General features: G+C 35.1%; 4 protein-coding genes across 8 annotated transcripts; all 4 read right to left on the bottom strand.

Moving 5' to 3' along the window:
* Window positions 1-77: 77 nt before the first annotated feature.
* spdya (speedy/RINGO cell cycle regulator family member A) lies at window positions 78-2,447 on the bottom strand. Of its 5 annotated transcripts, none has more exons than XM_056767060.1 (7): window positions 2,227-2,447; window positions 1,759-1,999; window positions 1,613-1,671; window positions 1,417-1,502; window positions 1,124-1,295; window positions 726-1,044; window positions 78-609 (listed from the first exon to the last, which is right to left on the bottom strand). In XM_056767060.1, exons 2-7 carry the CDS (start codon window positions 1,961-1,963, stop codon window positions 551-553), a joined length of 900 nt encoding a protein of 299 aa, XP_056623038.1. In that variant the 5' UTR covers window positions 1,964-1,999; window positions 2,227-2,447; the 3' UTR covers window positions 78-550. The 5 variants fall into 5 exon arrangements, with proteins under 5 accessions (XP_056623038.1, XP_056623039.1, XP_056623036.1 ...); XM_056767061.1 differs by having other exon boundaries at window positions 1,759-1,979; XM_056767058.1 differs by having other exon boundaries at window positions 2,241-2,447.
* A 6,576-nt stretch (window positions 2,448-9,023) lies between these two features.
* On the bottom strand, window positions 9,024-10,144 carry LOC130437286 (antimicrobial peptide NK-lysin-like). Its single transcript, XM_056768589.1, has 4 exons — window positions 10,018-10,144; window positions 9,678-9,763; window positions 9,508-9,579; window positions 9,024-9,427 (listed from the first exon to the last, which is right to left on the bottom strand). Exons 1-4 carry the CDS (start codon window positions 10,067-10,069, stop codon window positions 9,236-9,238), a joined length of 402 nt encoding a protein of 133 aa, XP_056624567.1. The 5' UTR covers window positions 10,070-10,144; the 3' UTR covers window positions 9,024-9,235.
* Window positions 10,145-10,596: 452 nt separating this feature from the next.
* LOC130436734 (SH3 and cysteine-rich domain-containing protein-like) lies at window positions 10,597-16,981 on the bottom strand. Its single transcript, XM_056767677.1, has 7 exons — window positions 16,829-16,981; window positions 16,557-16,657; window positions 15,871-15,957; window positions 14,502-14,596; window positions 12,770-12,821; window positions 12,333-12,470; window positions 10,597-12,232 (listed from the first exon to the last, which is right to left on the bottom strand). Exons 1-7 carry the CDS (start codon window positions 16,863-16,865, stop codon window positions 12,134-12,136), a joined length of 609 nt encoding a protein of 202 aa, XP_056623655.1. The 5' UTR covers window positions 16,866-16,981; the 3' UTR covers window positions 10,597-12,133.
* Window positions 16,982-17,680: 699 nt separating this feature from the next.
* Window positions 17,681-18,791, bottom strand: LOC130436735 (antimicrobial peptide NK-lysin-like). Its single transcript, XM_056767678.1, has 4 exons — window positions 18,669-18,791; window positions 18,329-18,414; window positions 18,159-18,230; window positions 17,681-18,079 (listed from the first exon to the last, which is right to left on the bottom strand). Exons 1-4 carry the CDS (start codon window positions 18,718-18,720, stop codon window positions 17,888-17,890), a joined length of 402 nt encoding a protein of 133 aa, XP_056623656.1. The 5' UTR covers window positions 18,721-18,791; the 3' UTR covers window positions 17,681-17,887.
* Window positions 18,792-18,849: the final 58 nt, after the last annotated feature.

The raw sequence follows: 18,849 nt of genomic DNA, 5'->3' as shown, positions 1-18,849 counted from the left end.
CATTTTTCTTCTTTGAGCGTTTCAACTGCAACATAAAAAGCAAAAGGTGTCTCTACATAATGACTTCACCAATGAAATAGATTTCATATACCTGTATTAATTTATTTTTGCTCATTTAGATGTTATACTTATTTCATTAAGACATGCATTAAAGCACATGCATTGCTTCAAGAACTAACACGCCAGCTATAAACATTCAATTTACAAGCACATCCAGGACTCTCCCTCTGAATATTAGAGTTGTGACTGAGAAATCCAGAGATGTAGAAAAGTATTCTGTACAACAAATAAATATTGATGAAGACTATACATTAAAATACATGAATGAACCTTCACTTTGAGCGAAAGGATTTCTACATATTCTAATGATCTTACATGAATGACAAATGTACATGACCATAACCCCATTCAATCTCATGCTTTATATTTCTTATAAACTGGCTTTATAAATCAATTTAGAAGCATGTTGTTCTGCCCCTCAGCCAAGGTGACTCTGATATAATCAAAATAGTAAACAGGCACAGAATATATTTGATGTTATGCAGTTGATCTACTCTTCACTGATCCAGTCCATCGAACGATCTCGACATCTCTCATTGTTCACATTACCTGAATATGCATAGAATTAAAGTAAGGGAAACGTGAAAAATTGGAGCTCACAATGAACTATGCACTGGTGTAGGCCATACAACTCTGCACCACTAGATGGCAGCAGACACACTCACCTGCTATGTTTGTGAGGCTACATGTGTGCGGAGCCTTGATCAGTTTACTGGGCCTGCGTGAAGCTTGGTACTTATGTGGGGTGGTCTCCAGGGGCACAGATGCAGAACGTGCTCCAGCAGATGATGGTCGTGGCAGAGGATGAGCGGTGGTCTTGGCACAGAGAGAACAAGGTTCTGGAGAAGCAGAGGGTCCACGGGGTATAAGGATCTTTGCCCGGTTTCTGTATGGTCTCTGAGCACCACTGTGATGCTCTGCACGCTCCCGCTGCCAGATGAAATGAGATGGCACGATAGCCATCACCTGCAGATTTAAAATAAGCTAAACACCATTAAAAAAGATAAAAGAATTTAGGAGCTACCTTGTAAAACCCGCAACATAGGGGAACAGCATACTGTACCTCCTCACAGCATCTTCTGCTGACCGCAGCTCGGTACTCTATGCGTGTCCACAGTTGGTCTTTTTGCTTCAGGAACTGTGGGAAATGTTTCCTCCAGCTCTTTCCCAGAGCCCAGGGGAAGATCTCATACTTGGGCTCCTCCTCATCCTCTTCCATGGTGTTTGCCAGATAACTAGAGAAGGGAAAAGCAGCACTCACACCCTAAGACAGAATAAACTGATGCCGGACACCTATCGAAAACGTTAAATATTGACACCTTCAAAACATCCACTTGTACAGAACCATAAACTCACAGGGCAACGAAGAAGTTCATTCTGTTGTATTCACTGATACTGAAATGAGCCCTCCTGAAGTACACAAACGCCATAGCCAGCAAATACTAGAACAATTTACAAACACTAGGTTTAAAAAACAGACACAAATAGATGTTTGTAAAATGAAAAACATAACCTGATAAACAATGTATTAAAACACCAGATTACTTCGTACCTTGTCAGAAAGTTTGCAGCAGCAATCCAGCCACAGAAAATCCTGTATGAGATCATCATCTGCGTATCCAGCAAATTGAAGGAAACAAAGACATTAACATTCAATTTTGAGATTGGACTCATGAGCAGTTATTAATCTAAACCTACCGAACATTCTAAAGAAAGCGGCCATCTCCCGCCTTTGGATCAGCAAGGTCGGACCCTGCGTCTGTCTGCGCTGTTGCTGAGAGGCGTCTGCCTGGTTTCGACACGCTTGGTTCGGTTTAGTTCTCCGCGGGCCGCGCCGGATCTGCAGGCTGTTTGCCGGTCCAGACGGGGCGGATTCGGCCCATGGTCGGCTGAGTTTTATCATGTTTCTCAAAGATCAGCTAGGATGATAGATCAGTCACTAAAATGAAGTATTAAAGGTAAGTCTTTTTAATTTACTTTAGTGAGAATGACGTCATCTTTACAGCTCGTTTGTTTGTAGACCGCTGATAATTTCAATTTAACAGTGTTTAAATTAAATAACATTAAGAAAGATCAAAATTACCACATAACAAACCTTTAAGCAAACATAATATATAAGCCATTTTATTTGACTATGATTATTTGTAGCGGAATGTGACTTTGTACCTGTACTTTTTTACCTCAGTTTAAAATCCCGCGGCTAACCTAATGACGACGCGTGCATGATGACATGCGCTCTCAGATAAGTGGGACCACCAATGTAGGCAAGAAGTAACTCTGTTGTTTTAAATATTAATAACAATTTTTCACAAACTAACAAAAAAATGTTTTAAATCTCTCAAACTGGAGGTCACGCTGTTTACGAGAGCGCGCACGCGCAACTGCTTCCTCGCAAGAGGCGCGGAAATAGTTTCAGCAGTCACGTGGTCACATTTTCTTAAAGGACAGATCGTGATACGTATTTAATTGTTTATTTATGTATATCGCGGTCATTCGTGTGTTATCATGCAGATTTTTTTTGCAATTAATTCACAGTGTGATTCTTCATTTGACTTAGGCCTATACATTTGTTATTTCATATTTACCATTATCATATTTATGCATGTAGAATTATCTTTATCCGTTTAAAGCATTAAGTTAAAACAAATGATGAAAAAAACAAAGATACATTAGAGTACTTTGCAGCCTTTTTTATTTGTTCAATTCAATGCTTCTGACAACTTATGAGAGATAAGGGATTGGAAATACAAATGCCTATACTTTTGCTCACAACAAATATACATCTTTTCTCATTCAAATATTGTTTTTGAATGTATACAGAGATCTCTTATAGCACAAAATCCAATAAAGCAAACAGGCTACTTCTGGTGTATTAAAATATGCAAATGCGATAATGCAATCGTGTTTATTATTACAAAGCAATGAGATTCATTTACACACTTTCAAAGCAATGAGATTCATTTACACACTTTCAAAGCAATGAGATTCATTTACACACTTTCAAAGCAATGAGATTCATTTACACACTTTCAAATGCTTACATGTGTTCCTGCTATTGCCGTGGAACAGTAAGTGCATGATCAGGTATTGGTATTTTTTTGCATGTTGCTTGCAGAGGTTTTCAAAGAGATGCATGTGAAGGCAGACTGCCTTTATTTCCTATAGAAAAACATAATTTGTTATATTAATGATTAAAGAATTTCCATGTAAATCGAAAAAACACATTTCTGAAGCTATACGTTTGACCCAAAACTGTTCAAGTATAGGTCGGGCAGATCACATAGAAAGTGTTTATTGCTGAGTCTACCTTCTTAATTTCACGGAGAACAAGGCTCTGCATCTCATGAATTGTCTGCTTGCAAACCCAGCACAAAATCACATTTGTTTCAGACTTCTGAGGGCAGAAAGAAAAGGAAAAAATACAGCGTTATTAAGCCTCAGATCAGTTATGTGTTTTCAATTTAAAAGAGTTACTTCATATTTATAGTATGTATAGCATTGGATTGCCCAATAATATACTTCAATACTCCCGAGTTGTTCAGGAAAGATCATCTCCTTTCTATCCAGCATGCTTTTCCAGTGCATCTCATTAGGAATGCCACTACACCCGACAAGAGCTGAACCACAAAAACAGTAAACACTTGTTAAATAAAATGAATATTTTTAGTAAATGCAAATCAGAGATCAATGTTTAGTTCTTCTAACTTACCTGAGAAAAGGATAAGCAGTCCAAACTGAGTGATAGGTGACATAATGCCTTTAAATCGGGTAAGATTTCAGTTTAAGTCAAACTTTTCACAAAGTGACCTTTATAATCTTTCTACTTGTCTGTCTCTCTGGTTCTCTATTTGTCCATCTCTTTTGCATGTCAGTTTATCGTCGTGGTTCTCTGTGACCATTTTTTTAACAGTTAAGAAAACAGTTGAAGTTAATGTCTACTCAAGTCTTTTAGAGTGCCGATGCTGTTAACCGAGGTATCAAACATTTTCACAGAGCTAAGGTCAGCTTTTTCTACACTCTATTGGGCAGTTTCTCAGAAAGGGCTTAGATAAGGCCAGGACTAGACTTAAATTAAAAAGGAATTTAAAGCCACACTATTGAACTTTGCTCTCGGCTCCCCCATGATGTTGATAAGCACAATTGTCTGTTACCAGTGTCATAAATAATGTCGCTGTATAAGCTTCTCTGTGGGCAGCGCAATACATGTGAATTTGTTGACTAAACTTATGAAAATGGCGAATGCAGAAATGTTGTTTGGAAACCATTTTGCACTCTTCCCCAGGCAGGGCTTGGGTGGGGCTGTGTGTACCGACCTGAACACAGAATTTAAAGTGCCATCTACTCACTTACATTTTCAACATTTATTTTTTAAAACATCAAAATATGCTTGCATTAAATACAATATACATTTTTACATAAAACACTGTTTTATTGTTTCAGTTCATTCAAAACTTATTTGCACATTTTAAACTTGATGCAAGATTTTAGAGGACCTCCACGGAAATATCCTCCGATCACCTTATTCTTGACTTTCATGGCAATTTTCATGCATGTTTTTTTGAGGAACAGATTTGCATTGCAAAATGCTTTTATTTTCTGAGTAAAAAAACAGAGAAATTATAAGATGGTTTTAATAAAGCATACTTGCATATTTGAGATAGACACACAACTGAGTAAACAACAGAACTGTTAGTATAATGTGACCCTGGACAACAAAACCAGTCTTATGTGTCAATAGATGAATAATGTAGCTTTCCACGATATTTGACAGAGATATATACAATTCTGGAATATGAAGGTGCAAAATAATCAAGATACCTAGAAAATCGCATTTTGTTGTCTAATATCCAATGTCCAATTTGTATGTCTTAATATCCTATTGATTTTTGTCATAAAAAAATATTTGATCATTTGGACCAATACACTGTTTTGTTGGCTTTTGCCACAAATATTCCCTTAAGACTGGTGTTGATCCACATTTTTCCTTTTCGGTGTTTAACAGAGGACATTTAAAAAAATTACACTTGAATGCACACACATTATGCTTTAACATCCCCACCATCTAAAAAATGGAGTCATATGAGTAGAAATTTACCTTTACAAGTAGAGCATCTACCATGGGTAGAAATTTATTGATTGCTTTCAGGCACACACAGCATTTTATGTTGAATTTCTAGTAAGAAACATTAAATTGAGATTTAAATTTTTTTGCAATACTATAGATTATTAGACTCCTGACCACACTCACAGATGCTGTTCATTGTTACCTTGGCGTAAATGCAGCCATCTCCCCCATTGCCATTAGAAGTGTAAGATCCAACAGATCCGATATTTAGATCATGTTCATTTCTCACTAGATCTCTCTTTCTTGATTTTTCAGAAGTGACTGCATGTTCAGTGTCACACATGTGATTCGCATTATATGAACATCTCTCAGCAGCTGCTGCATAAAATATTTCAAATGACTTCAGCATTATTCAAAGTGAATCTGTCATGCGCCAAACCAATTCTTAAATAATTCTACTATCTTACCAAAGACAATGCTCAGGAATCCAACAATACACACCAAATGCATCATTCAATAATTCCTTGAGTAATTTATTAATTTTCTCTGTTGTTCAGATGATATCAAGTGACAGTGCACTCAAACCCTGTATTCTTCTCAGAGATTAATGTGAATTTAACTGTGGAGACAGAGTAAGCGAGTCAAGCTAAACCCTCCTCCAACTTTGGAGCAGCAGTAAATTCATATATTTACATGTTTAGCAGATCATTTTATCCATGGCAACTTACAATGCATTCAAGATTAATTTATTATTAGTATGTATTCCCTTAGAGCTAAGATAATGCTTCACCATTCAAAGATATATTGGTAGCACTTCCCAACTTCAAATGGTTTAACAGGTAAAGCAATGTAATAATTCCAAATAATAATAAACAATCATTTTAGAGCATTTGTTTGAACTTTTATTGATTTAATTTGACTGTGGTATGCATGGCATTATTGAGTCAATTGATTTCCCACCATTCTCTTAAACCACTTGGAATAAAATGTTCTATCCATGTATAAGATTATAAACAAATAACAAAGGATTATATAAAAAAAGTAACGACTTTTAAAGGAAAAAGATTTATTTTATAACAAGTTATAACGTGTAAAAAGTTAAATGGAAGAAGGAGAAAATTTGATTTAGAATTTTGCAGATCATTTAATGCATAACGTATACATTACAATGGCTTTTCCAAAATCACAGTGGCATGAGACTCAGCTAAATAATTTACAGCAATTTAGATCAAACAGAACATTCAAAAAGTGCATTCATTGTTTTCACCAAGCTTGCTGCCACATAACCTCAGCGCTCTGCAGGTACGAATAGGTGTGCCTCCAGGAAAAAGTATTCTCATGATTGCATTTTTGTAGTTGTTTGCGACCTTAAAGCACATTGCACGGAAAAATAATTTGTAGGAACCGCATTTGTCCTGGATTTTCTGAAATACGAACAGGAGACTTCATAGCTTTCAGGATCAAAAATTCAAAAGAGTTGTCAACTTAAAATAACAGTTCATTTACTTTTGATTATAAAGAACTTTTGATATTGTGAAAACACCTTTTTTTTAAAAAAAAAGCAGGTAACAGTTGATGTAAATGGAAACGCTGGACAGCTACATTTGAAATGTTATTAGCAAAACTTTATCTTCATACAGGTGCCTCTTGGACTCCCACCAGGGAAGAGCTTGTTTAGTAGAATGTCCCGGTATCTCATTGCACGCTGTAAGCAGACCTTTCGAAATGCCACTATATATTTGTAACAGACACTGTATATCTTCTGCGAAAGAACAGGAAAAAGTGACAGAACATCATGAGTATTTCTTAAAGAGATACTGACATTGATACACACTAAAATGTTTATATTTGATCAATTTTCATCAATATTTAACTTTTTAACCAACATGGTCTGTTTTGTTCAATGTTCCAAATGTTCCAAATGCAAATATTGAGTAATGCTCTTTCTGTTTCTTTAGCTGTCCAGCGGATACATTCACAAATACTCATATTGCTCAGCCTTTCGACTTGTAAGAGTTTTAGCAGTAAAGTTTTTATAAATAAATTTGACCATTGCGAACCTATAAACAGATATGAAGACAAGTGAACTTTACCTTTTGTATTTTAGTATAGATTAATGTCTTAGCCTTTCTTATAATCTCTTGGCAGGCACAGCAGAAGACGATGTTCGGCCGTATGCTCTGAAGGTATGGAACAGGGATGTTAAAGAGAAAGTTACAGATTAAGTGTACATATATGAACCTGGACAACAAAACCTGTTTTATGGGTCAATCGAAATCGAAAATGAGATTTTGACATAATCTGAAAACGGAATAGATTAGACTTCTATTGGTGTATGAGTTGTTAGAATATGACAATATCTGGCTGAGATACAATCTTTTAAAACCCAGTAATCTGAGGGTGCAAAAAAATTACAATATTGAGAAAATTGCCTTTGAAGTTGTTAATCAGGGGCACTTTTGTAGGGCATTTCACTCACAAAAATCAGGTTTTTATATATTTAAAGTAGAAAATTTACAAAATATCTCCATGGAACATGATCTTTACTCAATATCCTAATGATTTTTAGCATAAAAGAAAAATCAATAAATTTGACCCACACAGTGTATTTTTGTCTTTGACTAAAAATGTTCCCGTGCTTCTTAAGACTGGTTTTGTGATCCAGGGTCACATATGTAGAATAACAATATTCCATTATATAAATGAAAGCTTGTTACTTCAATATGGTTCAAGTATATTTCTTACTTAAATAGGTAATCTGAAAATCAATTGTACACACCAGTATGTCTTCGCGGTACCTGTCCTTCAAACTATACATTTCAGATTGTGAAGACTGTTGAGGCTCCAGCCATACAGAATTGCTTTCACACTTTGCCATGACTTTACAAAGAGAACATTATAAACATTACTTCATCCCCATTAAATATACAGTCATACATGAATTTGTAACCATAATACATATAAATATAAATAATACATAAATACATAAGGGTAAAATACTTGCAATACTTGCAAAAATTTGGAATAACTAATAACCTAAATGTATCTCACCTGAGAGAGTGATCAGAAATGCAAGGGAAGCGAACATTTTCGTATGTTATCTAATTACTGTGAAATCAAACATAAGGAGTAATGTAAAAAGGAACTGATTATTTCTGTCAGTTGTTTTACAGTTATTTTTTTCTTCCGTTGTCCTCACACTCCTTTTTCACTTACAAGCATAACAGAACTAGAAGCGTGAAACCCACAATGAACCACTCACGCAAAAAAATGACCCAAAGTTTGGAACACACTACAGTGTTAAACAGCTCAGGCATGTGATGTTGCGTTGTTAAAAGACTCATCATTATCAAGCGATGAAAATGTCATAAATGTAGAAAACAAGCAGCCCTTGCCTACTGTATAACATATAAACTTCACCTTACAGGACAGTGACTTTACAGTAATAAAAAATGTGTGTGCATTATGTGTGTTCAGTCTGTCTGTGGTGACAACCTTCGTATAAAATTAATGTTTGTATAGAACATAAATCAGCCTTCAAACTACAGGAGCGTATATGATAGATTCAACAGATTCAACATTTTCAGATACTGTTTCTGTCGGCTAAACTATGTTGTTGTAGTTTAAGAACGACTGTTTGAGGTTATACATAATTTCATTTACATTTCATTTACATTTATACATATGGCAGACACTTTTACACAAAGTGACTTGCAGTGCATTCAAGCCACACATTTGATCAATTTATTACTATTCTTATTATTACAAAGTACTCGCATAAAAACTCAAGTGTATTTATTTTATGCTGGTCTGTAGGTTTACTAAACCAGTGAAACAGTTACTGTCAAAATCACCTGTAGAGGACACTCTACAGTAAACATACAAAAACAACAGAACAGTTGACTGATTTGGTAACTTTATTGTAAAAATTAGTTTTTGAACGTTTTAAACATAATTTCCATTCTCCATCATTCAATTTGAAACACATCTTTGAGACATTCTTGTAGTTTATTCCAGGAGAGCAAAAGAATATACCCTTACACAAAGCCACATGTAATCCACATGTGCAAAGTACATAAGATGTTTATTAACATCATAAATCGTGTGCACCTAACTTATGATTACAGGTTTTTTATAATTATATACCCGTTTGCACAATTTTAATTTGACACAGGTGGAATGTCCATCACCTCCTGCGGACAGGGCATCTATCAGTTTGGCTCTATATTTTCTTACAAACCTTTTACAAAAAGGTATTTTTAATTTTGCACAGATGTTATCTAGCTTCTGACCAGTTTCGTCCTGCAAAAAAAAGAGGGCACATCAACAACAACAGCAGAAGTTATTAGGTTACCACATGTAAATGTACAGTAGTTACAAACCTTGGAAATATGTTTTCCAATAGTTGCCATCACTTTTTTAACCACAGACTTGCAGACGCCACAAAAAACACCCTGGAAGAGAGATAGCGTGAACGTAAGGATGGATGGAAATAGATTCATTATTTAAAGATCAGTGTTGCATATTTCCGTTCTGAAGAAGTGGATGTCACCTTATTGTTTATCATTGATTGGTTGCCATTCTGACTTAAGAGTTGATCAATGTCCTGGCACGTACCAATCTGAATATCTGAAATGTCTGAACATTGGTAGATCTGTTAAGACTAAACAGTTCTAAATAGACAAAATGAATAACAAATATTAAAGAGCAGTGCAGAATGTTTTACAATCTGGCAGTGCAATTATATCGGTATGCCATAAAAATCACATTTAGGGTTATGAATTCAATTATTTTACGGGTGTTTTGTTATTCTGAGTGCATAAATAAATTCATTTAAATTGACAATATACATATTCATATTAATTGGACTCTAAAGAAAGAGTGAATCTCACCTGACCAGGACAGCAGGGCCATTATAAGAAAGACACATGATACCTTTGTCATCTTTATACCACACTCTTCAATAAATCAAGCACCACATAGACAGACGACTAGATGTACTGCAGTACATAAAAAAACGGAACTTGTATGTCAAGCTTGCTGACATACCACGTCTTTATACCACAAGGTTGGCAAAAATTGTAATGTCAGCTCACATTGGTCAAAACTGTGTAAATGATTATCATGACACAAGCAGACCATGATAGCTGTACGTCCAGATCATATATAAATATACATATATAGAGAGAGAGATGAAAGTGATAGTTTACCCAAAATTGTAAATTCTATCATCATTTACTCACTTTGTAGTCATTTCAAACCTGCATGGGCCACTTTGACCTTCTTTCTTCTGCAGAATACAAGATAAAGATCTTAAAGAATATTGGTAACCGAACACAGTCAACTACCAACATTTTTAAAAGATCTTCTTTTGAATTCTGCAGAAGAAAGTCAAACTGGTTTGAAATGAAAAAATTGTGAGTAAACGTTCATTTTCTGGTGAACTATCCCTTAAACAACTTGCACCTGTCTACCATTAATGTGACACAACTGTAATAAGAGCACAGCACAAAAAATCAATAAATAAACTTTAATTCTGTACATAAAATATCTTCACTGTAATAGCATTGCTGATGCTGTAAAAATTAGACAACTTCATTTATCTCAAGTTAAAATAATATAAATTTACTATAAAGAGTAAATTTATGGCTCTTCAAGACATTCTATTAAGATTATGCATCATTTAAACAGACATGATGCCTATACTTTCATGACTAAAAAAACATTCAATTAGAATCTTTACTGTAAAGACGAAACAAAATCTTCATCCAGACATACCTTACTAGTGCAGCATAGACTATTTTGCAAGACATTAACAACCCTTGTCCAGAAGCACTTCTTTTTTTCTTTTTTTATTCACATATATCATTCAATTAAGATTCAGTTCTACGTGCTCTGCTGGTTGTATTGTATTCTTATGTTTGGGTAGTTTAAAAAATGAAAACTAAACATGCTTCCGGACCAGTTTACATCTTCCAAAATGGTCTATATCACATAATTATCTACCATACATACAGCATATGCAGCAACAGAAAGTTTCTTCAGTGTGCTTCAATTACTTATTAATATTAATAATGCAAACTTCAAAATGATTTTGCATCCCTAAAATAATATAAGATAATGTTTGGTTAACTTAATTATAACATGACAGGTCATATCATAAAAACAAATCAAGATAGCGGTGACATTGAAGACCATTAAATATATAAGTCTTTCCTATATCTTGGCATGTTGTGTTTGATGACATTAGTCAAAGCTCCAGCAAAAGAAAGCATGTCTTTTCCTACAGCTCCTGCTTTGAATTAAAAGCCTTTGTGGCATAATGAAACATCTGAAAACACTCCGAATCTTGACACAGCTGAGATCTGTTCATTGCTCTCGTGTATTTCTTTTCATCACAGCACGGGTGGAGCACCGTGCTCTGCAAACACAGGTTTAATGAATCTTCTCAAGTGTCGCTGACAGCAGCAAAATAGGCAGTTACCAAAAAACCTTCTGCACATTTATTGAAAACAACAGCTAACATACATTAGATCAATAAGACATGTTATCAGACTTTAAAGCGTTTAATGTTTTACTTTGCAATTTAGGATATTTCAAAACAGGCCAAATGAGTTTTGTTGCTACAGTAAACAGTTTGTAATGAAAACTGCTGCAGTACATGACCCTCTAGTCTAGACTAACCTTCAATAAATTAAATACAGTAAGCACAAATTCTCTCAAACGAAGAAAAATAACCAAAAGACGGACGGTTCATGACAAACACGCACAATTCCTTCTTTTGTCAGTTTCCTTTGAAGGAAAAAGGGTTAGAACATGAGCGTTCTGATCCCACCTGAGCGTATGTGTGTGTGTGTGGTTACACTAGACAAATCCATGAATCTTCTTGGTACATGTTTCTCCTGAACCCCAACAGTCACAGAGGCAGCGGTCGAGCCATGACCTTGAAAAGTCCCTTTGTTTTCCATAACCTTCTCATCTACTTCCACATCAGGCTTCAACTACACTTCATTTATTCTCCAGGACATCACAGGGCACGAATCCTCTCTTCTTCCCACTGGCTACACTGATGAAGCCGTTGCTTTCATCCTCACTGCTGACACAAATCTGAAAATATAAATTGTGTTTTATGATGATACAAATGTGTCTGTTTGGTGGTGGGAAACGTAATGATATCTATCAACATCAAGGCTTTAAATATACTCACTTGCCCCTCCTTTAGGGTGATCTGCCCTTGTTCTTTACAGCCAATAAAGGTCCGGTTACATCTGAACACCCTGTCGCCTGCCTTCACCTGTTGTGTATATGACACTGGGAAAAAACCTATTCTGTCGTCGATCACTCCCTAGAAATGTTAGGGTATAGAAGAACAGACATTAAAAAAGTAAAAAAACTGATTTATTTAGAGCGATAACATCAAACACCAAAATCACCAAAACCATTAGTATGCACATATTTATTCTAAATTGTGTGACATGCAGCAGTGTATGTGTAGAATTGTTTTATTTTTGAGCATTGTTAGTTTTTTTTTGTGAGCATCATTGTATAAATAATGTTTAAATAAAGTTTTATGTAAAAAAAAGTTTTATCTCTGTTGCCTGTTAAGGATCTTTTCTAATATTATAGGAATCTGTGATGATTTACCTTCCACCAGTCGTCATTAGAATCATCAGCCACGATTATTCGATCCCCAGGTCTGCAAGCACATTTAAACATATTCAGACAGATTAGGACATGACATTCTTTTTCAATAGTAAAAAATTATTTACTATTGAAGCCTGTGATGATAGGAAATAATGGTATGTTGTGATAACCTCAATACATGAGCCCAAAATAAGACTGCACATGAAAAAGATTTTGAAGCAATAGTCATTTGCAGCCCGTGCTTCCTGGTGAGATTCAGATTCAAAATTGAATCTTAAGAAATTACATTTCTGCTGTGCGAAAAGAAAGAAGTGCGAATGCAGACTCAGAGGATTTGAAGAATTTCATCAGTTTACTGTGCCTGAGCATGTGAGGGGCAACAACACAGCGGTCAGACTGAAGGTATGCTGAACAAACTGTTTAACCTCTGGCAAATGCATTAGTTTATATGTTTGTGTGTGTTTATGGAAGTGAAGGAAAGCACGTGTGTCTTTCGGGGGGGCTGGCAGGGCACCCGCAGAATTATGCAGGAACCTCCACAGATTTCTGAAGAATATGACTGGCGTAGAAAAATATCTAGATATGTTTATCTCGAGTACAAATGTGTTTGTTTGCCATATTTTTAAAGGACCGGTGTGTGATTTTTTTGGGAGGATCTATTGATAGAAATGCAATATAATATACATTAATGTCTTCAGAGATGTATAAAGATCTAACATAATGAAGCGTTATGTCTTTCTTACCTTAGAATGAACTATTTCTATCTACATACACCACGGGTCACTAACATGGAATTTGCCATGTTGTTTCTACAGTAGCCCTAAATTCAGAGCGTTTTTTAGTATATACGTTATCTCCTTCAGCAAAGAAGCGTAAAACATACTGACATCTTAGTCTTGTGTCAGCCGGTGTAGTGCTTTGAAAGGGAGGGGTGGAGTGAGCCGTTGGTTGCAATTCCCAACTGCACCACTAGATGCCACTTAATGTCTTTCAGTGGACCTTCAAGATAGTAATATTGACCTCTACCGAAAGAATCTATTAATCTTAACTGTTTTACACATTTCAACAGAACATAATATAGGGGTCTACCAACAAATGCAACCAATCTACATTTTCATCAAAATTCAGGTCTACGCATGTTGTCGAAGTAAATAAACACACAGCGTGTGTTCTGCACATAAAGAAACCCTGAGCTGGTCAGTAACACAGGAAGTTATCCATACACCCAACAGTGTCCCCATGACAACTAATTGCACATCCTGTGATGGGATGGTAGAAGTGGGCGGGGCAGGAAGAGATGCAAGAATTTGTGGGAGGGATACAGGAGTCTGTTAAAGCTCCTACTGAGTTAAAAATAGCATCTGCTGTTGATGCAACAAATTAAAATAAAATATCATCTGGAAAACAGGCTTTTATCTGCTATAGAAATGATAGTAGTTTTTTAGCATATACCATATATTCTATTTGTTTCCTAATTTACATTTGTGACTACTATCTGTTCTATCTGTTTATGTATTTGCTGTAAATATGCTTTGCAACAATATAAAATTATGATAATTAGAACAGAGCCCTGCATTTGACAGGTACTACAGAAATAAATATGAATTTAATTGTTTATCTGACTCTGAAATCACCCAAACATTTTTAGTATCATTGGTAATATTCCAGGTTAGGTATATTTTTGTCTGATCTGTAAATGTGTAGGTGTGTGTTTTGCTTCAGGGATACTCGCCTCATTTCCAGGTCTTGGCTGTCTTGCGGGGTAAATCTGAACAAAGCCACATAAGTATTGAGCTGCAGAAGGTCCCTCTTTAAATCTCTGTTTGACTACAGTTTAAACATACAGGAACGTAAACAAGAAGAGGATATTTACAACTCAAACCAAATCTCAGATCATAAATGATTCCGAAAATGTGTGTCAGAGATACTGTTGCACGTTTTACTCCAGTGAATTTCTCAGGGTCAAGACTGATAATGGAAAACAAAAAGCTACACTTAATTAAACGCTCCCACAGCTCGTTCTGGAACATACTGTCTGCCTGTATGTGGTAAGTTGTCAAAATGTGATTTTTGTACAGTCAAGTTGTGCTTTGTTTTAGAGGAAAACAATGCTTTAAAGAAGGAGAAAATCTGATTTTGAATTTTGCAGATCATTTAATGCATAACGCATACATTACAATGGCTTTTCCAAAATCACAGTGGCATGAGACTCAGCTAAATAATTTACAGCAATTTAGATCAAATAGAACATTCAAAAAGTGCATTCGTTGTTTTCAACAAGCTTGCTGCCACATAACCTCAGCGCTCTGCAGGTACGAATAGGTGTGCCTCCAGGAAAAAGTATTCTCATGATTGCATTTTTGTAGTTGTTTGCGACCTTAAAGCACATTGCACGAAAAAAAAATGGTAGGAACCGCATTTGTCCTGGATTTTCTGAAATACGAACAGGAGACTTCATAGCTTTCAGGGTCAAACATTCAAAAGAGTTGTCAACTTAGAATAACAGTTCATTTACTTTTGATTATAAAGAACTTTTGATATTGTGAAAACACATTTTTGTAAAAAAAAAGCAGGTATCAGTTGATGTAAATGGAAACGCTGGACAGCTACATTTGAAATGTTATTAGCAAAACTTTATCTTCATACAGGTGCCTCTTGGACTCCCACCAGGGAAGAGCTTGTTTAGTAGAATGTCCCGGTATCTCATTGCACGCTGTAAGCAGACCTTTCGAAATGCCACTATATATTTGTAACAGACACTGTATATCTTCTGCGAAAGAACAGGAAAAAGTGACAGAACTTCATGAGTATTTCTTAAAGAGATACTGACATTGATACACACTAAAATGTTTATATTTGATCAATTTTCATCAATATTTAACTTTTTAACCAACATGGTCTGTTTTGTTCAATGTTCCAAATGTTCCAAATGCAAATATTGAGTAATGCTCTTTCTGTTTCTTTAGCTGTCCAGCGGATACATTCACAAATACTCATATTGCTCAGCCTGTCGACTTGTAAGAGTTTTAGCAGTAAAGTTTTTATAAATAAATTTGACCATTGCGAACCTATAAACAGATATGAAGACAAGTGAACTTTACCTTTTGTATTTTAGTATAGATTAATGTCTTAGCCTTTCTTATAATCTCTTGGCAGGCACAGCAGAAGACGATGTTCGGCCGTATGCTCTGAAGGTATGGAACAGGGAGGTTAAAGAGAAAGTTACAGATTATGTGTACATATGTGACCCTGGACAACAAAACCTGTTTTATGGGTCAATCGAAATCGAAAATGAGATTTTGACATAATCTGAAAACGGAATAGATTAGACTTCTATTGGTTTATGAGTTGTTAGAATATGACAATATCTGGCTGAGATACAATCTTTTAAAACCCAGTAATCTGAGGGTGCAAAAAAATTACAATATTGAGAAAATTGCCTTTGAAGTTGTTAATCAGGGGCACTTTTGTAGGGCATTTCACTCACAAAAATCAAGTTTTTATATATTTAAAGTAGAAAATTTACAAAATATCTCCATGGAACATGATCTTTACTCAATATCCTAATGATTTTTAGCATAAAAGAAAAATCAATAAATTTGACCCACACAGTGTATTTTTGTCTTTGACTAAAAATGTTCCCGTGCTTCTTAAGACTGGTTTTGTGATCCAGGGTCACATATGTAGAATAACAATATTCCATTATATAAATGAAAGCTTGTTACTTCAATATGGTTCAAGTATATTTCTTACTTAAATAGGTAATCTGAAAATCAATTGTACACACCAGTATGTCTTCGCGGTACCTGTCCTTCAAACTATACATTTCAGATTGTGAAGACTGTTGAGGCTCCAGCCATACAGAATTGCTTTCACACTTTGCCATGACTTTACAAAGAGAACATTATAAACATTACTTCATCCCCATTAAATATACAGTCATACATGAATTTGTAACCATAATACATATAAATATAAATAATACATAAATACATAAGGGTAAAATACTTGCAATACTTGCAAAAATTTGGAATAACTAATAACCTAAATGTATCTCACCTGAGAGAGTGATCAGAAATGCAAGGGAAGCGAACATTTTCGTATGTTATCTAATTACTGTGAAATCAAACATAAGGAGTAATGTAAAAAGGAACTGATTATTTCTGTCAGTTGTTTTACAGTTATTTTTTTCTTCCGTTGTCCTCACACTCCTTTTTCACTTACAAGCATAACAGAACTAGAAGCGTGAAACCCACAATGAACCACTCACGCAAAAAAATGACCCAAAGTTTGGAACACACTACAGTGTTAAACAGCTCAGGCATGTGATGTTGCGTTGTTAAAAGACTCATCATTATCAAGCGATGAAAATGTCATAAATGTAGAAAACAAGCAGCCCTTGCCTACTGTATAACATATAAACTTCACCTTACAGGACAGTGACTTTACAGTAATAAAAAATGTGTGTGCATTATGTGTGTTCAGTCTGTCTGTGGTGACAACCTTCGTATAAAATTAATGTTTGTATAGAACATAAATCAGCCTTCAAACTACAGGAGCGTATATGATAGATTCAACAGATTCAACATTTTCAGATACTGTTTCTGTCGGCTAAACTATGTTGTTGTAGTTTAAGAACGACTGTTTGAGGTTATACATAATTTCATTTACATTTCATTTACATTTATACATATGGCAGACACTTTTACACAAAGTGACTTGCAGTGCATTCAAGCCACAAATTTGATCAATTTATTACTATTCTTATTATTACAAAGTACTTGCATAAAAACTCAAGTGTATTTATTTTATGCTGGTCTGTAGGTTTACTAAACCAGTGAAACAGTAACTGTCAAAATCACCTGTAGAGGACACTCTACAGTAAACATAAAAAAACAACTGATCAGTTGATTGATTTGGTAACTTTATTGTAAAAATTAGTTTTTGAACGTTTTAAACATAATTTCCATTCTCCATCATTCAATTTGAAACACATCTTTGAGACATTCTTGTAGTTTATTCCAGGAGAGCAAAAGAATATACCCTTACACAAAGCCACATGTAATCCACATGTGCAAAGTACATAAGATGTTTATTAACATCATAAATCGTGTGCACCTAATTTATGATTACAGGTTTTTTATACTTATATACCTGTTTGCACAATTTTAATTTCACACACGTGGAATGTCCATCACCTCCTGCGGACAGGGCATCTATCAGTTTGGTTCTATATTTTTTTATAAACCCACTACAAAGAGGTATTTTTATTTTTTCACAGATCTTATCCAGCTTCTGACCAGTTTCGTCCTGCAAAAAAAGAGGGCACATCAACAACAACAGCAGAAGTTATTAGGTTACCACATGTAAATTTACAGTATTTACAAACCTTGGAAATATGTTTTCCAATAGTTGCCATCACTTTTTTAACCACAGACTTGCAGATGCCACAAAAAATCCTCTGGAAGAGAGATAGTGTGAACGTTAGGATGGATGGAAATATATTCATTATTTAAAGAACAGTGTTGCATATTTCCGTTCTGAAGAAGTGGATGTCACCTTATTGTTTATCATTGATTGGTTGCCATTCTGACTTAAGAGTTGATCAATGTCCTGGCACATACCAATCTGAATATCTGAAAAGTCTGAACATTGGTAGATCTGTTAAAACTAAACAGTTCTAAATAGACAAAATGAACAATAAATATTAAAGAGCAGTGCAGAATGTTATACAATCTGGCAGTGCAATTATATCGGTATGCCATAAAAATCACATTTAGGGTTATGAATTCAATTATTTTACGGGTGTTTTGTTATTCTGAGTGCATAAATAAATTCATTTAAATTGACAATATACATATTCATATTAATTGGACTCTAAAGAAAGAGAGAATCTCACCTGACCAGAACAGCAGGGCCATTATAAGAAAGACACATGATACCTTTGCCATCTTTACGCCACACTATTCAATACATCAAGCACCACATAGACAGACGAGATGTACTGCAGTACATAAAAAACAGAACTTGTATGTCAAGCTTGCTGACATACCACGTCTTTATACCACAAGGTTAGCAAA

This window comes from Triplophysa dalaica, chromosome 15, assembly GCF_015846415.1.
Source record: "Triplophysa dalaica isolate WHDGS20190420 chromosome 15, ASM1584641v1, whole genome shotgun sequence".
NCBI lineage: Eukaryota > Metazoa > Chordata > Actinopteri > Cypriniformes > Nemacheilidae > Triplophysa > Triplophysa dalaica.
The sequence above is the reverse complement of the archived record's forward strand: the minus strand, read 5'-3'. Positions and strand labels throughout refer to the sequence as shown.